This window comes from Macaca fascicularis, chromosome 11, assembly GCF_037993035.2.
Source record: "Macaca fascicularis isolate 582-1 chromosome 11, T2T-MFA8v1.1".
Classification (NCBI taxonomy): Eukaryota; Metazoa; Chordata; class Mammalia; order Primates; family Cercopithecidae; genus Macaca; species Macaca fascicularis.
In genome coordinates, this window is record NC_088385.1 from 99,715,119 (window position 1) to 99,732,599 (window position 17,481).

The following is a 17,481-nucleotide window of genomic DNA, read 5'->3' on the forward strand; positions in this document are numbered from 1 at the left end:
AGTGCTGGGATTACAGGCATCAGCCACCATGTCCAGCTATATTACACACCTGAATTTTTGTAACCCTAAAACCTAAAAGGAAGCTCAAAAAAATCTCATACCTCTTTTCAACAACCAGAAAGAAAATATCTTTTAAGAATTTGCCAATTCAAAGCCAGAAAGTAAGCAAACCAGGTTGTCATCTTTTAGCATAGACACTTTTTAAGGTATACTTTTTATTGAAGCAAAGCATACATAAACATAAAACTACACATAGGCAAAAAACACTGAGGCAAGCTGTTCCCTCTGCACTATTGGAGAACACCTCCATGTGTCATCTGAGAAAGGGCCACAGTGAGGTTGCCCCAGGGTCTTGAAGGAAAAACTGACTCTAGGGCATCCCTTCCCCACCCAAAATGCCTCCCTATTGCCATCTCCTTGACAAATCAGATGGAGGTGGCACATTTTTTTCCCTGATAATCCTTTGTGACCTTTCTGTAAGATCCTTAATTTCCTTCTTGAAGTTACAACCAGAGGTTGGAAGTTTTTGCATTGGGATCAAATATTCCATTATCATTATCCCCTAGGAGAGACAGCTTTACAATCCCATGTGCGTGAGGGGATTGGTAGATAAAAGTCTGACCTTCCTTCCACAAACTAAAAGCTAAAAGACTTTATTCATTTTTTTCCTTCCCAAATTGAAGCAATTCATTTCTAGACGTCCTTGGCAGGAGCTCAGAACTATTTATGCAGGCTCCACGCTGGCAAAATAGATATTTTTTGATATCCTACTTTTGGTTGAGTTATGGTAATGTTGGCAATAGTGGTGAGGGCAGGAGATCAAGTCATTTTTCAAAGTTCTAAGTCAATGATGATCTAGTAAGATCAATATAAGAGAATTGAAGACTAATATAAAGGTTATCACAAGGCCAACATCTATAAGTTAGACCTTTTTTTTACCCTAACAGCAGTGGTTCTCAAATTTTAACCCACGTAATAATCACCTGGAAGTCTTGTCAAATGCAGACTTCTGGCTGGGCACAGTGGTTCACACCTGTAATCCCAGCACTTTGGGAGGCCGAGGTGGGTGGATCACGTGAGGTCAGGAGTTTGAACAGCCTGGCCAATATGGTGAAACTTTGTCTCTACTAAAAATGCAAAAGTCAGCTGGGCCCTCGTGGTGTGCACCTGTAATCCCAGCTACTCAGGAAGCTGAGGTGGGAGAATTGCTTGAACCTGGGAAGTGGAGGTTGCAGTGAGCCAAGATCGTGCCACTGCACTCTAGCCTGAGTGACAGAGTGAGACCCTGTCTCAAAAAAAGAGAAAGAAAAAATTTTAGTTCCAGGGGTTGGAGAGTGTCTGTAATGAGTCCAAGCAATGAAAACTTCAGTGAATTAGACTTCATTAGAATTACTTCGACTTTGTTTTGATAAAGTCTATAGACATTTTTGTTTAATGCTGCATACATATGCATTATCTCCATCTAGGCATCAAATATTCTTTGGGGTACTGATCTAATGAGAATACTGGTAGATATAAATGCTCTTCCATTTGCATTTTAATTATTTGAAAACTAATGTTCCCAAATTCGCTCCCTGGTGCTCTAATCATTTCCTCTATTATTCAATGCTTATCAAAGCATGTCATTAATAAAATAGATCAACACAAAATGTTTGATGATATGAAGAAAGTAGAGTCCCAAAGAATGTGTCTCACAACCTTAGAGAAAATAAATGAAATAGAAACCCAGAACTGCTTCACTAAACTATGAGTGATGATTTATTGAACGCCCCAAGAGGAAGTAAAAAGCTACATTTGCATCATTTCTGTATTTGATCAGCCATTGTTTACCTGGCTTGTTCTTAGGCTCCCTAGATTCTGTACTGGCTTCCCTTTAGGCTTTTTCATAAACAAATAACTGGAAATGTCTCTAAGGAGGGGAGAGACCAGTTCCTCGTTGCAGCTGGTAGCAAGCTTGCTTTCACTTAGCCGGGAGGGCGCATTGTTAACAGGTGTGGAACTGGTTGCTCTGAGCCCTCCTCCGGTAGCTCACTCTGGTTCTTCAGGCTCTGAGGAGCCTCAGGACCCATCTGGGTGCAGTTGGGACAGACCGTCTCACAGGTATTAAAGGTAACATTCAGCTGCTTTCTGGGTTTCTCTCTTGCACTTTCCTTTTGTCCTGTTGCTATCAGGTTAGCTTGTTTTGCTGATCTCCCCAGGTCTCATTAGAATTAGTGAATCATTAACCTATAATGGTTTCATTTCTAGTACAGTGAGATGGCTTCCCCAACAGTGTGGGTGGCTGTTTGCTGCATTCTCAAGGCTTGGAAGGTCAAAGGCTGGTGAATTTTCTTTATGATGATCATGTATTAATTACCTCTTTTAAACATAAAGGAGAAGAGTTAGCATGAATGGATGGACTGTTAACTTTTGATTCTATCAGACCCACTGGGTGTAGTCATTGAGGGAAAGCTTCCCAGGAGCCTTGGCCATTATCTCATTTAATTTCTACAACAGGCCTGTGAGGGAGGTTCTTTGATGACCTCTTGGTAAATGCTGCACAGAGGTTGGCAGAGGAGAAGTGGCTTGTCCTAGGTCACACAGCCAGTTGGCAGTGATACTGGAAGAGAAACCAGATCCACTTACTCTGCTGCTTGAGCTCTTCCTGCCTCTCTGCAAACCACCTCCCAAAGCCCTGCTGTTTTTAAAGTTTCAGCATTTCTGCAGTGCATCATGTCAGCAGTTACTATTGCCTTGGTTCCAATATTTAAGACAGTGGCTAATAAATAATACTTACCGATGTGAATCCTATTGGCCATAAATAGCTTTCTACCAGCAGCTACACCCCTGTGTCCGAACGACTACAAAGGAAACCCAAAGCTGTATCCTAACTCCTCAAAAGAGGAGAGGAAAAGGCCAAAAGGACAGAGGGGAAACCCAAAGACTAAGAAATCTGATCTAACTATTATGCAAGTGCCTATGCAAATATACTGAATTCCTTTAACATTGTTGCTGCCTAGAATTTGGACAGTCTTCTAAAGGAGAAAAATAATAGAACGGCCCTGATTGTATGTATGTGTGAAAGTACCTATTGATTCGAAATTAGCTGGGTATGGTGGTAAGCATCTATAGTGCCAGCTACTCAGGAGCACTGCAGCGTGAGGATTCTGTGAGGCTAGGAGTTTGAGGTTACAGTGCACTGTGATCACGCCACTGCACTCAGCCTGAGCGACACAGCCAGACTCCATCTCTAAAAAGAAAACAAAAAAGAAACAAAGTACTTATAGATTTGATGAGGAACTGGCCTCTCCATGTAGCAATAATGTACCTTATTTTATCAATGGTCAGGAGGGACCATTTCATGCCTCTTCAGCAATGTTAGTATCAACCTTCAGAGCAGCATCCAGGAATTACCAATCTAAAACCAAAACTAATACAATCTCACCTTAACTGAACGTAAGTTTCCTAAACTGGCATTGCCTTCTTTCCTCCACTCTGCAAAAAAGGGTACCTCATGCATTTTGAGCGCTCAGCTCAAAATAAAGCAAACCCAACATTAAGAATTTTAGATTTCTTTTGTGAATAAGAGTTGAATTGACTTTAGTTTGCATCTAAGTAGTTCCTCAAACAACTCACCAGTCTAAAATCCAGTACCTGTGGGTTCCATTTGGCCTTTAAAAAAATTTTTATAGAGATGGGGTCTCACGATGTTGCCCAGGCTGGTCCTAAACTTCTAGGGTCAAGTGATCCTCCCACCTTCACCTCCCAAAGTGCTTGGATTACAGGCATGAGCCTCTGTGCCTGGACTTATTTGACCTTAAACAAGATAAGAGTCAGGGAGCAAAATAAGAGATCACAAAATCCCCAAAATCAATGTCAAGTCACAACATTGTTATGACAATGTTAAAACACTGAGCTCCTCCTCTACTGATAGGAATAGATCTAACAGCCTATTAATTATCTGTTCACAAGGTTGTTGAACTTCTATGCCTGACACAGATTAAAAGAAACAAAGAGGAGAGAGTGGTTGCCATCGGCAAGTACACAAAACATAGTTTGAAGTAAGGAATAAAAATTAGGGAGTACCTCAGTGTGGGGTCATTTGGTGTGGGAGTGAATATTCAGAGGCTGTAAAAACCTGCAACAATTATTGTATTCTCCACAGAACTAGAGTAAACATAGTAGTAATCACTGTATTTTGGCAAAGTACTGGAATGATAGTCAACAGAATGAGGCCAGGTAATGAGGAAAAGGTTTATTGGTTTTCAGCCTTCTCTATATCAAGTTAAAGAAACAGATAATATACTCTAGAAAAGTTCTACTAAAAAGTATTGTCCTTGCAATTAAAAATTATAAGAAGTAAATTATTAGCCATTCTTACATTTTGGCAATCCAAATGTGGCCGAAGGGTTTCAGATTGCTGAGTTCTGCTTTAGAATGATAAACTTACTAAAACTATTATTGATGATCTTAGAATATACGGTCAACTACTAATGTTCCATCCACAAACAATCCACACACAGTCTGAAGCCACCTTCCACGCCATCTGGGGCCAGGGAAGGTGGGTCTCTTGCCCGTCCCACAGTCCCACGCCTGGTCTGTAAATCATCAAGCATCAACTCTCATGCCATAGGGGATGTGTAAGGATTGATGTTCTCCCACACATGCCTTCTTCATGTGGGAAAGTACAGAATAACGAAACTGCAGTAAGCCACTCCCATGAATCAAGTTGTGAAATAGAAGGGTCAGCTTTTCTTGAGCATAAGAAGAGATAATTCGGCATGCGTGGATCGCAAAAAACACCTCCAATCACGAACAGTAGGGTACCTGGTGACATCTGGGTTTTTCTTTTCAAACTTGCAAGTCATTTTTTCAAAATGTAAAGACTGATAGAATCTAAGATAAAAGACATTGCCAGATACTTTACATCAGTTACCTTCAAAGCCTGTCTCATTCTGTAATTTAAACCTTGAGGGAAGGAACCTTGTTTTCCTTGTTCTTGCATCCTCGGAATGTACCAAAGTATGTACTTTCACACATAAATGTAGATGATAGGAGGGTTTAATGTATATTTGATTCCCTTAAACTGGAATAATCACAAGGAGAGGAGCTATGTGGTTTCTGGGAAGTATCTTAAGTGATCAAAGTTTTTAAAGGCTTTTTTGTTTGAACCTAGAAGGAATTTTAAGTAGACAGTAAACAGATTTCAATACGCTGTTTAGATGAGAATGCTGGAGTCTTATATATTAATTATCTTCTGAATGTAAAGGATGCTGATGCGAACTGAGCTCTATCTCCTATGAAGAATTAAAAGTTTTCCTTTGAAATTTTAGACCTTTTTTTCTCACTGCAGTCTCCCTCAATTGCTACAGATTCCACAGTCTGCTCTTCCTCACTAAAGATGCAGCAACCTGCTTGACATTCTCCTCTGGAAAAGGAAAAGAACTACTAGAGGAAGTATGGCACTTGGATGCAGAAATTGAGCACCTTCCATGTGATCCAGAGAACAGTAACTCAGATGTGTTCTGGAACCTTCTACCCATGGTAGAACCTCTTAGCTTTATGGAGAAAACAGAGTCATTCTGTCTAGAGGTGCCACCCCAAGACTGCGGAGCCTCTCCTCGGCCTCCGCTGAGGAGCCTGCCAAAGCAGCACTGTGAGAACCAGGGGAGCCTCCTCCAGTTTGACCGGCAAGCCCCAGGCCGCATCTCCACCTCGCCCACTTTGAGGAGATTAAGGACCCGTGACTGTGGGACTTGGCACTCACTGTCTCAGCAGGATGCCTTGCAGGTGCCCACCTGGGGAAGCTGGAGAGAGCCTGCGGGCTCCCCACCTTACCTTTCCAAGAGCCTGCCGGGAAGCCCAAAGGATTCTTCGTACTTGCTGTCACCCTTGAGACTCCACTCAAGATTGACCTCTGAACCTGAAAGGGCCCTGAATGCAGCTGACTCACGGGAGCCCCAAACCCGGCCCACTGACAAGTATCTCCCTCCTGAGCTTCAGCCTGTCAGTGAAGAGTCCCTTCACCAGGCCTCTCTTCTGCTGCAAGAAGGCCCCTTCCTGTCCAGCCCCACCCCACAATGCCCTAGTCCTCAGGTAACACAGCTCTAAGCCTCCGGCCTCTCAGTTGGCGAAACACAAAGCAAAATAGATCTCAGAGTTGCTTCGCTCCCCCAAGGGCCAGTAGATCCTAAAAAGGACACAGCACAGGAAGTCACACTGAGGGGACACATTCTCTTAGGAAGCATTGGCTCTTAAGTGAAAGGAAGGCAGCAATTTGGGGAAGAAAGAAAATGATCTCGCTCACTTCCTTCTGTCCTTGGAGGCACTTTAAGAAAGGATGCACCAAGGCCAGGCTTACTGATAGTCTGTCAGGTACCCGAGAGCAATGGGGGCCCTCTTGCAAATGCACACTATTTAAAGACAATGTGGTGTCACTGATTTAAAAGGGGAGAAAGAGCTAGTTATTCAAATTTGCAATCCCACCAAAATGTAAAATATGTTTTAACTAGGAGGGCTCATTGTTTCTCCTTTCAACATGTTTGCTTTGGAGTTCGGAATGGGTTTGAATAAGACTAAAACATATTCTTAAAATTTATTTCAGGGAGAAGAATTGCACCCATCCAGGTGAGTATGCATTTATTTTCTCCGGTGCTATGACATCTGTTGACTATTTACTATTAGATTTTTATTTCTGCCCTGACGTAACAAAGCTGACGGTATATTAACCAATACACTTTGTTTTACAGCACTCAAGTCACTCTTCACATTTATAGTGTAAGAGTTTTCATTTCAAGAGTCTCCCTTTAAGAGCACAGCATTTGGGGGCAGGATACAATACCATATACAGTCATAGTTTTCATTTTGAATTGTCAATGTCTTGGCCCTGTGGCTTAATTAACATCCACTTAGTAATACGTTTTGTCTGGTAGAGAAAATAGAAAGGCCAGAGATACTCAACAGCTTTTCACAGAAAAATTTAGAGGACAAAAAATTAAAGGAACAAGATGTCTTGATTACATCTAGGGTGACCTTTAAAATAACCTGTTATGACAGACTGTGCCCTTATCCAGAATGAAGTAGTCTGTGTCATTTCCGAAACCAGCTCTGAACTTTCAGCATGGCCCCTTGGTTGTAGGAATGGATCTGCCATCCCTGACAGGGATGAAGAGTTTCTGTAGCAGCAAGGGAAAGATCCATGCCCAATTTTATCTTCCTGACTTGCGGGATTGGCAGGAAAGCCCTCATTTCATTTGAAAAGTCACAGAGGATTTTTTTGGAGAAATAGCTGCCGTTTTATTACTGGGCCTCAATCTTCAAGCAATAGTTTAATGTTCATAGCAGTAAGGATAACATCCATGTAAACGTTCTTTGTTGATTTTAATCCACCTTGGCCTAAATGTATCAACAAAGGTAGAAGATACTTACCAAGCAGTAGGAAAATGCAAATTGTTATGTTTGTGTATCAGTTAGCTATTACTAGATAAAAAAACCACTTAAAGTAACAGACAGTTATTGTTTCTTATAAATCTCTGTGTTCCCTGGGGGTGAGTTTCTCTAGGCTGGGTTTAGCTGAGCAGTTCCACTCCAAATGTTCCTTAACCTGCTCATGGGATCAAAGGGCTCCCATGGGTTCATGGGATCAATAGAGCATATTCTTTATACAGTGAAGGAAGAGGTTCAAGAGGACAAGTAGAAACAGGTAGGGCCTCTTGGAGCCTGCGCTCTGAATCTGATCTAATTTTATTGACCAAAGCAAGTCACTCAGTTGAACTCAGGGTCAGGGAATTACATGTTACCAACAGTGGGAGAGCATTGAAATGTTACATGGCAACGTGTAGGGATGTCAGGATTAGGGAAGAGTGGGGATGTTAGTGTAAATCTTCCATACATGTGAAACAGAATAAAGCTCTAAGATGAGATCTAGTTCAGTTGTGTCAAAGAAAGTGAAAAAGGGTAGTCTTAGAAAAAAAAAGTGATGTTTAGAGTCGAATTATTTTAATAGGATGTAGATAAATTTTATTCCTTGTCCTGAGAGCAGTGTGAAACCGTTTAACGAATTGATACGATCAGATGGATGTCAGATATACCTGGGATTTAGATGCAAGTAGACTTGAGTCAAATAATTCAAATATTCAGGTATGAGAAGTTGGTAAGTTAGGCTATGATGGAAGCAGTGGGGTTAAAAAGAAGTATCTCAATGCAAGAGATATTTAGGAGATATAATCCCCCAGACTTTGTGCATGGTAGCCTATCAGGGTGAAGGAAAGGAATCTTCAAGAATAACCTCCAAGCTTCCTGGCTTATATAACTGGGTAACTAAGGTGTCCATTCACTGACCTAGATAAACTTGGGTAAATAAATGAAATATGAGTGGTTGGAGTGTAGGTTTTGTGTTCAGGTTTGGACATGTGGAGTTTGAGGACCTAGGAAGCATCTAATTGGAGGTTTTCAGTAAATAATTGGTTAGAGAAGACATCAGGGGTGGATGTGCTATATGTGTGTTTGTGAGTCCTAAATCAAGGAATGCTTCCTAGAGCAGGTAAAGTCTGGGTCCAGCTCTGATTATTAGATGGAGCCAGCAGACATAAAGGCAAATCAATGGGATGCATCAAGCCATTTCGGAAAAAAAAAATAACGTGAAGGTTATTTCCATTGCCATATGGAATCTTTATGAGAAAATAACAAAAATAGTCTTGGTAAATTTTAAAACAATAGCTAGGACAGGCTGGGCACGATGGCTCATGCCTATAATCCCAGCACTGAGGGAGGGCCAGGCAGGTGCATCACTTGAGGTCAAGAGTTTGAGATCCGCCTGGCCGACATAGTGAAACCTCATGTCTCCTGAAAATATGTTGTTTTAAAAAATAAGCTGGACGTGGTGGCGGGCACCTGGAACTCCCTTCTTAGCCAATTGACTTAAAGGTAGGAGGAGCCCAAAGTGTCCAGGTAGCAATTTTAACTGCCAGTTTAATGGAATCATTGTTGTATCTCCCGGTGGCAGTGTTGCTCCCTCTGGAACTAAGACCTTGGGCCAACAGAACCTAATGTTGCAGGAACGGGAGGCAAAAATTTGGCTAGTGGATCACTAGGGGTGATGGTGAGTGGTGTCACTTCCACTTCCACCCCTTGATGCCTGAACCTGTGAATCCTGGCTATGGGGGAAACAGTGCCATATATTGGATGCTGATTCAGAGCATACATGGCCTTCCAGAGAACTTTGCCCCAGCCCTGCAAAGTACTGTCACCTAGTTGGCATTGCAATTGTGACTTCAAAAGGCCATTCCACCATTCTGTCAATCCAGCTGCTTCAGGATAATGGGGAACATGATAAGACCAGTGAATTCCATGCACATGAGCCCCACTGCTGCACTGCTTTGGCCATAAAGTGAGTACCTTGGTCAGAGGCAATGCCGTGTGGAATACCATGATGGTGGATAAGGCATTCCGTGAGCCCACAGATGGTAGTTTTACCAGAAGCATTGCATGCAGGATAGGCAAACCCATATCTGGAGTAAGTATATATTCCAGTGAGGACAAACCTCTGCCCTTTTCATGATAGAAGAAGTCCAATATAATCAACTTGCCACCAGGTAGCTGGCTGATCACCCCAAGGAATGGTGCCATATCAAGAGCTCAGTGTTGATCTATGCTGTTGGCCAATTGGGCACTCAGCCATGGCCATAGCCAGGTCAGCCTTGGTGAGTGGAAGTCCACGTTGCTGAGCCCATGTGTAACCTCCATCCCTGCCACCATGGCCACTTTGTTCATGGGCCCATTGGGCAATGGCAGGGGTGAATGGGGAAAGAGGCTGAGTGGTAGCCACAGAATGGGTCATCCTATCCACTTGATTATTAAAATCTTCCTCTGCTGAGGTCACCCATTGGTGAGCACCCACATGGGATACAAATATCTTCACAGTTTTTGGCCACTCAGAGAGGTCTATCCACATACCTCTTCCCCAAATTTCTTTGTCACCAATTTTCCAATCATGCTTCCTCCAAACCCCTGACCATCCAGCCAAACCGTTGGCTACAGCCCATTAATCAGTATATAGTTACACGTATGGCCATTTCTCCTTCCATGCAAAGTATGCAACCAGGTGTACTGCTTGAAGTTCTACCCACTGGGAAGATTTCCCTTTACCACTGTCCTTCAGGGATGTCCTAGAAAAGGCTTGTAGTGCTGCAGCTGTGCACTTGCGGGTGGTGCCCACATATCGTGCAGAACCATCTGTGAACCAGGCCCTAGTGTTCTCTTCCTCTGTCAATTGGTCATAGGGAACTCCCCATGAGGCCATCAGTGCTGGCTTGGGGAGAGAAGGCAGGGTGACAGGAGTGGAGACCATGGGCATTTGAGCCACTTCCTCATGTAACTTACCTGTGCCTTCAGGACTTGCTTGAGCCTGATCATGTATATACCACTTCCATTTATTTGATGATGGAATGCTGCTGTGCATGACCCACTTTATGGCTAGAAGGGTCAGAAAGCACCCAGTTCATGATAGGCAGTTCAGGTCACATGGTGACTTGATGACCCATAGTCAAATGTTCAGTTTTCACCAAAGCCCAATAACAGGCCAAGAGGTTTCTCTCAAAAGGAGAGTAGTTATCTGCAGAAGACGGCAGGGTCTTGCACCAAAATTCTAGAGTTCTCTGCTGTGATTCACCTATGGGGGACTGCCAAAGGCTCCAAACAGCATCTCTGTCTGCCACTGACACCCCAAGCACCATTGGATCTGCTGGGTCATATGGCCCAAGTGGCAGAGCAGCTTACACAGCAGCCTGGACCTATTGCAGAGCCTTCTCCTGTTCTGGACCCCACTCAAAACTGGCCACCTTTCAGGTCACTCAATAAATGGGCCAGAGTAACACACCCAAATGAATGTGTTACCTCCAAAATCCAAATAGGCCCACTAGGCATTGTGCCTCTTTCTTGGTTGGAGGAGGGGTCAAATGTAGCAACTTATCTTTCACTTTAGAAGGACTATCTTGAAAGGCCCCACACCACTGGACCCCTAGAAATTCTGCTAAGGTGGAAGTTTTCTGAATTTTAGTCGTATTTATTTCCCATCCTCTGGCATGCAAATGTGTCACCAATAAGTCCAGTGTATTTGCTACTTCTTGCTCACTGGATCCAATCAGCATAATGTCATCAGTATAATGGAGCAGTGTGAGATCTTGCGGAAGCGAAAAGCGATCAAGGTCTCTCTGAATAAGATTATGACACAAAGTCGGAGAGTTGATACACTCTGAGGAAGGACAGTAATGGTATATTGCTGGCCTTGCTAGCTGAAGGTAAATTGCTTCTGGTGGGCCTTATGGACAGGAATGGAGAAAAAGGCATTCGCCAAGTCAGTGGCTGCATACCGGTACCAGGAGATGTGTTCATTGGCTCAATTGGCTCAAGCAGTGAAACCACATCTGGTACAGCAGCTGCAATTGGAGTCAACACTTTGTTAAGCTTACAATAATTCACTGTCATTCTCCAAGATCCATTTGTCTTCTGCACAGGCCAAATGGGAGAGTTTAACAGGGATGTGGTGGGAATCACCACCCCTGTGTCTTTCGAGTCCTTGATGGTAGCATTAATCTCCACAATCCCTCCAGGGATGCAATATTATTTTTGATTTACTATTTCTCTAGGTAGAGGCAGCTCTAATGGCTTCCATTTTGCCTTTCCCTCCATAATAGCCCTCACCCTACCAGTCAGGGAGCCAATATGGGGGTTCTGCCAGTTGCTAAATTTGTCTATGCCAATTATGTGCTCTGGCACTGGGGAAATGACCACAGGATGAGTCTGGGGATCCACTGGACCCACTGTAAGTTGGACCTGAGCTAAAACTCCTTAATTGCCTGACCTCCATAAGCCCCTACTTTAACCGGAGGACTATAATGATGTTTTGGGTTCCGTGGAATCAACCCCAGCTCAAAGCCAGTGTCTAGTAGTCCCCAAAATGTCTGATCATTTACCTTTCCCCATTACACAGTTACCTTGGTAAAAGGCCAGAGGTCTCCTTAGGGAAGGATGGGAGAAAGATTCACTGCATAGTGAGCTGAGATTGTGCCACTGCACTCCAGCCTGGACGGCAAAGCAAGACTCCCTATCAAAAAAAAGATTCACTACATAAGTTGTCGGTAATGTAGTGGGGTCCTTCCTCAAGAAGACCTGGCCTCCCCTTTATTCAAGGGGTTCTGGGTTTGTAAACTGGCTCACGTCTCTGGAAATTGATTGAGACGTGAGCCATGATGTTTTATCACTTGAATCATGATAAAAACATGATTCTCTGTTTTTATAATTCAAGTTAGTCTTGTCCATTCAACCTAGAAGTTTTCTGCTTATAAAAATTAGGTAGGAATGTAGTAGGCTTCCTATCAATTTCAATTCCAGGAGCACTGTAATTAATTAGCCAATGCCAGAGCCCTACAGGAGTCAGTCTGTTCTGATTTCTGCTTTGCCTCTTCTGTCCATTATGGTAGCTATGCCCACCTTGCCTTTGATGGTTGAGTGCCGCCACTTGGCCTCTGCCACCTTGGGATCCAATTATTCCCACTGTATTTAAATTTTGTAGTTGAATGACTGTGGTTCCCACCGTTAGATCTGACATACAGAGAAGGGCAATTACAGGGCTCTTCATAGATGCAGGTCCTACTGTCACAAATCTATTGCACAAGGCATTGGTCAAGGGGATATCTTCTGACCCTCTCGGCTGGGATGAGTAGGTCTAAATTGACTAATCCACTCCACCATCCCAATCTCCCTAAGCCTTTGGATCCCTTCCTCTGCATTAAACTAAGGGAGATCAGGCATTTCCAGCTCACTCACAGTGGGCCATCTGTTAATCCATAGTTTAGCTAACCAAGAAATAAACTTTTAGACCCATGTTTAACTCACCAAGCTGAAACATTAAATGCAGAGTCCCTATTTAGTGGGCCCAAATCAATAAATTCAGCCTGATTCAACTCTGTGTTCCTTCCACCATTATCCCACACCCTTAATATCCATTCCCATGCCCGTTCTCCAGATTTCTGTTTATATAAATTAGAAAACTCAAGTAGTTATTTTCAAGTGTAGGATCCCTCCTCATGAGTCACACTCTCAACCTCACCTCTAGGGCCTGCCGGGACTTTAGACCAGTTACAGGTCTAGAGGCAAAAAAGGTTGTTGCGGGAGGCTCCTGAGGAGAATCAACGTTATCTTGCCTGCCAACTACCTCAAGGAAGGCCATCACTATTGCCTCAGGCAGTGCAGGGTTTATCTCCCCAGACAAAGGTAGAAAGACTGATGGCAGCATGGGTCAGGGTGGGGATGTTGCCACTACTGGGGATGGGGAAGCTGGGCAAAAAAGTTTCGTCAGAGTTTACAAACTCTGCTTCTTCGGGGTCCTCCCACACATCCCCATTCCAAGTTACAGGGTCCCATTCTTTTCCAGTCAATGCCCTCAATTTAACAGTGGACACCTGGCGAGACTATGCATGCACCTTTCATTGCAAGTCAGCCACTCGCATAATAAGAGCTTTGTCTATTTTTCCACAATTTCAGCTCTTTCTCTACAGGAGATAAGACTCTCACTCAGGGCAATCTTAGCACATTTGAGGCTTAGTATCTGCTTCTGAAGCCAGGAGTTAGAATCCCCGAGTTTATCATTTTCTCTCAACACTTTGTCCACTGAACTTAGGAGCAACCAACCAGCTTCATTATGTTCCTCAGTTCTCCACATATGGTCAAAGGTATTATGTATACAGTCACTAAATTTGCCTCTCACAAGCAGTGAATCAGGAGTGTCAAATGCATTTATGTTGCACAACTCTCTAAACGGTTCACGCCAAGGATTATCAGTGTTCTCCATACTATTAGAAGTAGAGTCCTCAGCATTTTTGGATCTAATCATATGAAGCAGCCAACTCCAGAAGCCCCAAAACCAATAAAAGAACTCCATCCTTAATACTCTGTTCCTCTAGAACCACTCCTTGTACCAAAATCCATATTAGTCAGAGTTCCCTAGAGGAACAGAACTAATGGTATGGATGGATGGATGGATAGATAGATAGATAGATAGATAGATAGATAGATAGACAGACAGACAGACAGACAGACAGATAGTAGATAGAGAGTTTCGTAAGTAGTAACTCGGCCGGGTGCGGTGGCTCAAGCCTGTAATCCCAGCACTTTGGGAGGCCGAGACGGGCGGATCACGAGGTCAGGAGATCGAGACCATCCTGGGTAACACAGTGAAACCCCGTCTCTACTAAAAATACAAAAACTTAGCCGGGCGAGGTGGCAGGCGCCTGTAGTCCCAGCTACTCGGGAGGCTGAGGCAGGAGAATGGCGTGAACCCAGGAGGCGGAGCTTGCAGTGAGCTGAGATCCGGCCACTGCACTCCAGCCTGGGTGACAGAGCGAGACTGCGTCTCAAAAAAAAAAAAAAAAAAGTAGTAACTCACATGATCATGAGGTCCTACAATAGGCTGTCTGCCGACTGAGGAGCAAGGAGAGCCAGTCAGAGGTCCAAAGCTGAAGAACTTGGAGTCCGATGTTCGAGGGCAGGAAGCATCCAGTACGGGAGAAAGACAGAGGCTGGGAGACTAGGCCAATCTCAAATCTTCACATTTTTCTGCCTGCTTTATATTTGCTGGCAGCTGATTAGATGGTGCCCGCCCAGATTAAGGGTGGGTCTGCCTTCCCCCACCCACTGACTCAAATGTTAATCTCCTTTGGCAACACCCTCGCAGACACACCCAAGATCAATACTTTGCATCCTTCAATCCAATCAAGTTGACACTCAGTATTAACCATCACAAGAGTCTTACATTACTACTAACAAACAAGAACTAAAAAAAAAAAAATAAACAAACCCAGACAGATCCCCAGTCCGTCTCTCTTCACTCCCTCTTCTCTTCTTCCACGTGTCTCTGCAGTCTTTTCTGCAGCAGCCATTTGTTCAAAGAGCCCACTTCCTTGAACAGTTGCTTGCCAGGCTGCGTGGTCATATAATGTTAGGTGAAGAGTGAAGAGCTCTGCATGAGGCCTCACTTTAGAGCGAGGGTTCTTACCTAAAAATAATAATAATAATAATAGGCCTATCAAATGGTCTAAACTAGGATTTAGCAAACGATGGCCCATGGCCAAAATTCAGCCCATAACCTGTTTCTGTTAATAAAGCTTTATTGGAACACACCAACGCCCACTCATTTGTACATTGCCTGGGACTGTTTTAGCACTGTAATGCCAGAGTTGCAACAGAGACTGCATGGCCCACAAAGCCTAAAATGTTTACTATCTGGCCCTTTATAGAAAATGTGTGCTGACCCCTGGCCTATACAATTAAGAAATGCTTGCCTCTGGCTTCCAATCACAGCAAAATTTTTTGTCTTGCAGAATAGATATAAAACCTTTTTCAAAAATACTGATTCTTCTACAATAGTGGTTTTGGGTTTTTTGTTTTGTTTTGTTTTTGAAACAGAGTCTTGCTCTGTCACTCATACTGGAGTGTAGTGACACAATCTCAGCTCACTGCAATCTCTGCCTCCTGGGTTCAATTGTCTTATTCTCTTGTCTTAGCCTCCCAAGTAGATGGGATTACAGGTGTGCACCACCACACCTGGCTAATTTTTGTGTTTTTAGTAGAGACAGGATTTCGTCATGTTGGCCAGGTTGGCCTTGAACTCCTCACCTCAAGTTGTCTGCCCTCCTCGGCCTCCCAAAGTGCTGGGATTATAGGTATTATAGTGCTTTAATATGTAACCTGACAATGTGTAAGTGGTAAGTGCCCAATATACTCATAGTTGTGAAATCGGCTAACTGGTAAATCCTTGCTCTCAGGTTTTGCTTTGTGAACTCGTTCTTCCTGCCATTCCCTCTCTCACTCTGTAATAGTTAAGTGAACTCATGCTTACTTCAAACCTTCCTCTCTTATCACTAGAATATGGCCCCTGGAAATATCACTAGAATAAATCTTCACAATTCATTCTTGTGCCAGTGGGAGGGAATTTAGGCTTAAGGGACATATACTCTCATCTTTCCAAGTACAGCCAGTACATTTCTCCCTTTTGGGTTTCCCCGCATCTTATAAATGTCTCCATCATAATTTCTAAAACACTATATCGTGTTTCTTTTACATTCATCTGCCCCCAAGAATCAAAACCTTCCTGAGAGCAGAGACTGCTTCTTATTTATCTCTGAACCTCTAGCATCCGGTACCCAGAAAGAGTCTACTTCCAAAAAGATAAATGGAAGAAGGAAGTCAGGCAGGTTGGCAGGCTTCTTGGATTACAGTGCCACTTATCTATGCCCATTGCATTTGCATTTTCACAAAAGACAGCTTGAAGCCAAGCAGTGAAACTGTGCTGGTGGAAATTTTAAACATCAGAAGCAAGTGAGGGAGATGATTTTGTGAATAGGGAAACATTCCTAGCATCCCTTACATTTTGTATTGATAGGAAGCTGTCCATCTTACCTAATTTTCAGGTCAGCCCTGAAAGTGAGAAGAGAAACGTACATGTGACATTTCTATAAGAGTATAGACTAACCTTCTGATGCTCACATAGAAAGTAGGAGAAAAGTTAAATATATCCATAATAGCACTGGGGCAACATTAGCATGAAAGCCAAATGGTGAGATATTTGAAAGTCTGTCTTGAGGAAAAAACAAGCAAACAAAAGTATTAAATGCCAGTAAAACTTCCCCCAAAGTCAAATCCATCTGGGGTTACCATTAGGGGGCAGCAGGACCTGGAGTTAAAGTCTACTGGAGTCAAACTCCCTGATTTTAAATCCTATCTCCCCTTCTCTGTGGCAACAAGATCTTGCACAATTTCCTTAAGCACTCGAAACTTTGAAGGTTTTATCCATGAAGTGGAGATACAAATACAGTCACGCCCTGCATTAATACAATGGGCCTCATGTACAACAGTGGTCCTGTAAGATTATAATAATGTAGTTTTGCTCTACCTAGTCTACGTTTAGATACACAAATACTTCCCATTGTGTTACTGCTGCCTACATTATTCAGTACCATAACATGATGTACAGGTTTGCAGCCTGGGAACCACTGGTGATACCTTACAGCCTAGGTGTGCAGTAGGCTACACACCATCGAGGTTTGTGTAAGTTCACTCTGTGATGTTCACACAATGACAAAATTGCCTGAGGATGCATTTCTCAGAACATATCCCCATCATTAAGCAATGCACACCTGTAGTGTTCCTCTCACAGGTCTTTCTTTTTAACTGGTTAAATAATACAACTCAAAGAGTAGCTATGGTTATTTTTAGAGAAACCATTCATTCAGCACCTCCCACATGTAAGTCATTGACTTATTCTCTCTAAAATTTTCTAACCCCAGAGCTAAATATTCTAACATCAGGCACATCAAATGTAATGTATCTGACCTTTAGGTTCAATACAATATAATATTATACCCCACATGCTTTTATTTAAAACCCTTTATGTCCCTAGCACTGTCTGTTAACTGTAGAACATACTAGAGGAGAAGACTCTGTCGT

The 17,481-nt window shown here is 43.1% G+C and overlaps 1 protein-coding gene across 3 annotated transcripts in view; it reads left to right on the forward strand.

Annotated features, from left to right (window-relative positions):
* Positions 1–1,962: 1,962 nt before the first annotated feature.
* Positions 1,963–17,481, forward strand: part of PLEKHG7 (pleckstrin homology and RhoGEF domain containing G7) — a 73,427-nt gene continuing 57,908 nt past the window's right edge. Inside the window, exons 1-2 of one of the 3 annotated variants that reach the window (XM_074007515.1) lie at positions 1,963–2,100; positions 5,381–6,606. In XM_074007515.1, the coding sequence (XP_073863616.1) occupies positions 5,521–6,090 (570 nt within the window). In that variant the 5' untranslated portion in view covers positions 1,963–2,100; positions 5,381–5,520 and the 3' untranslated portion in view covers positions 6,091–6,606. Of the gene's footprint in view, positions 2,101–5,380; positions 6,607–17,481 lie in introns of those variants that run through there. The other 2 variants (XM_005571855.5, XM_074007514.1) reach the window with 2 other exon arrangements.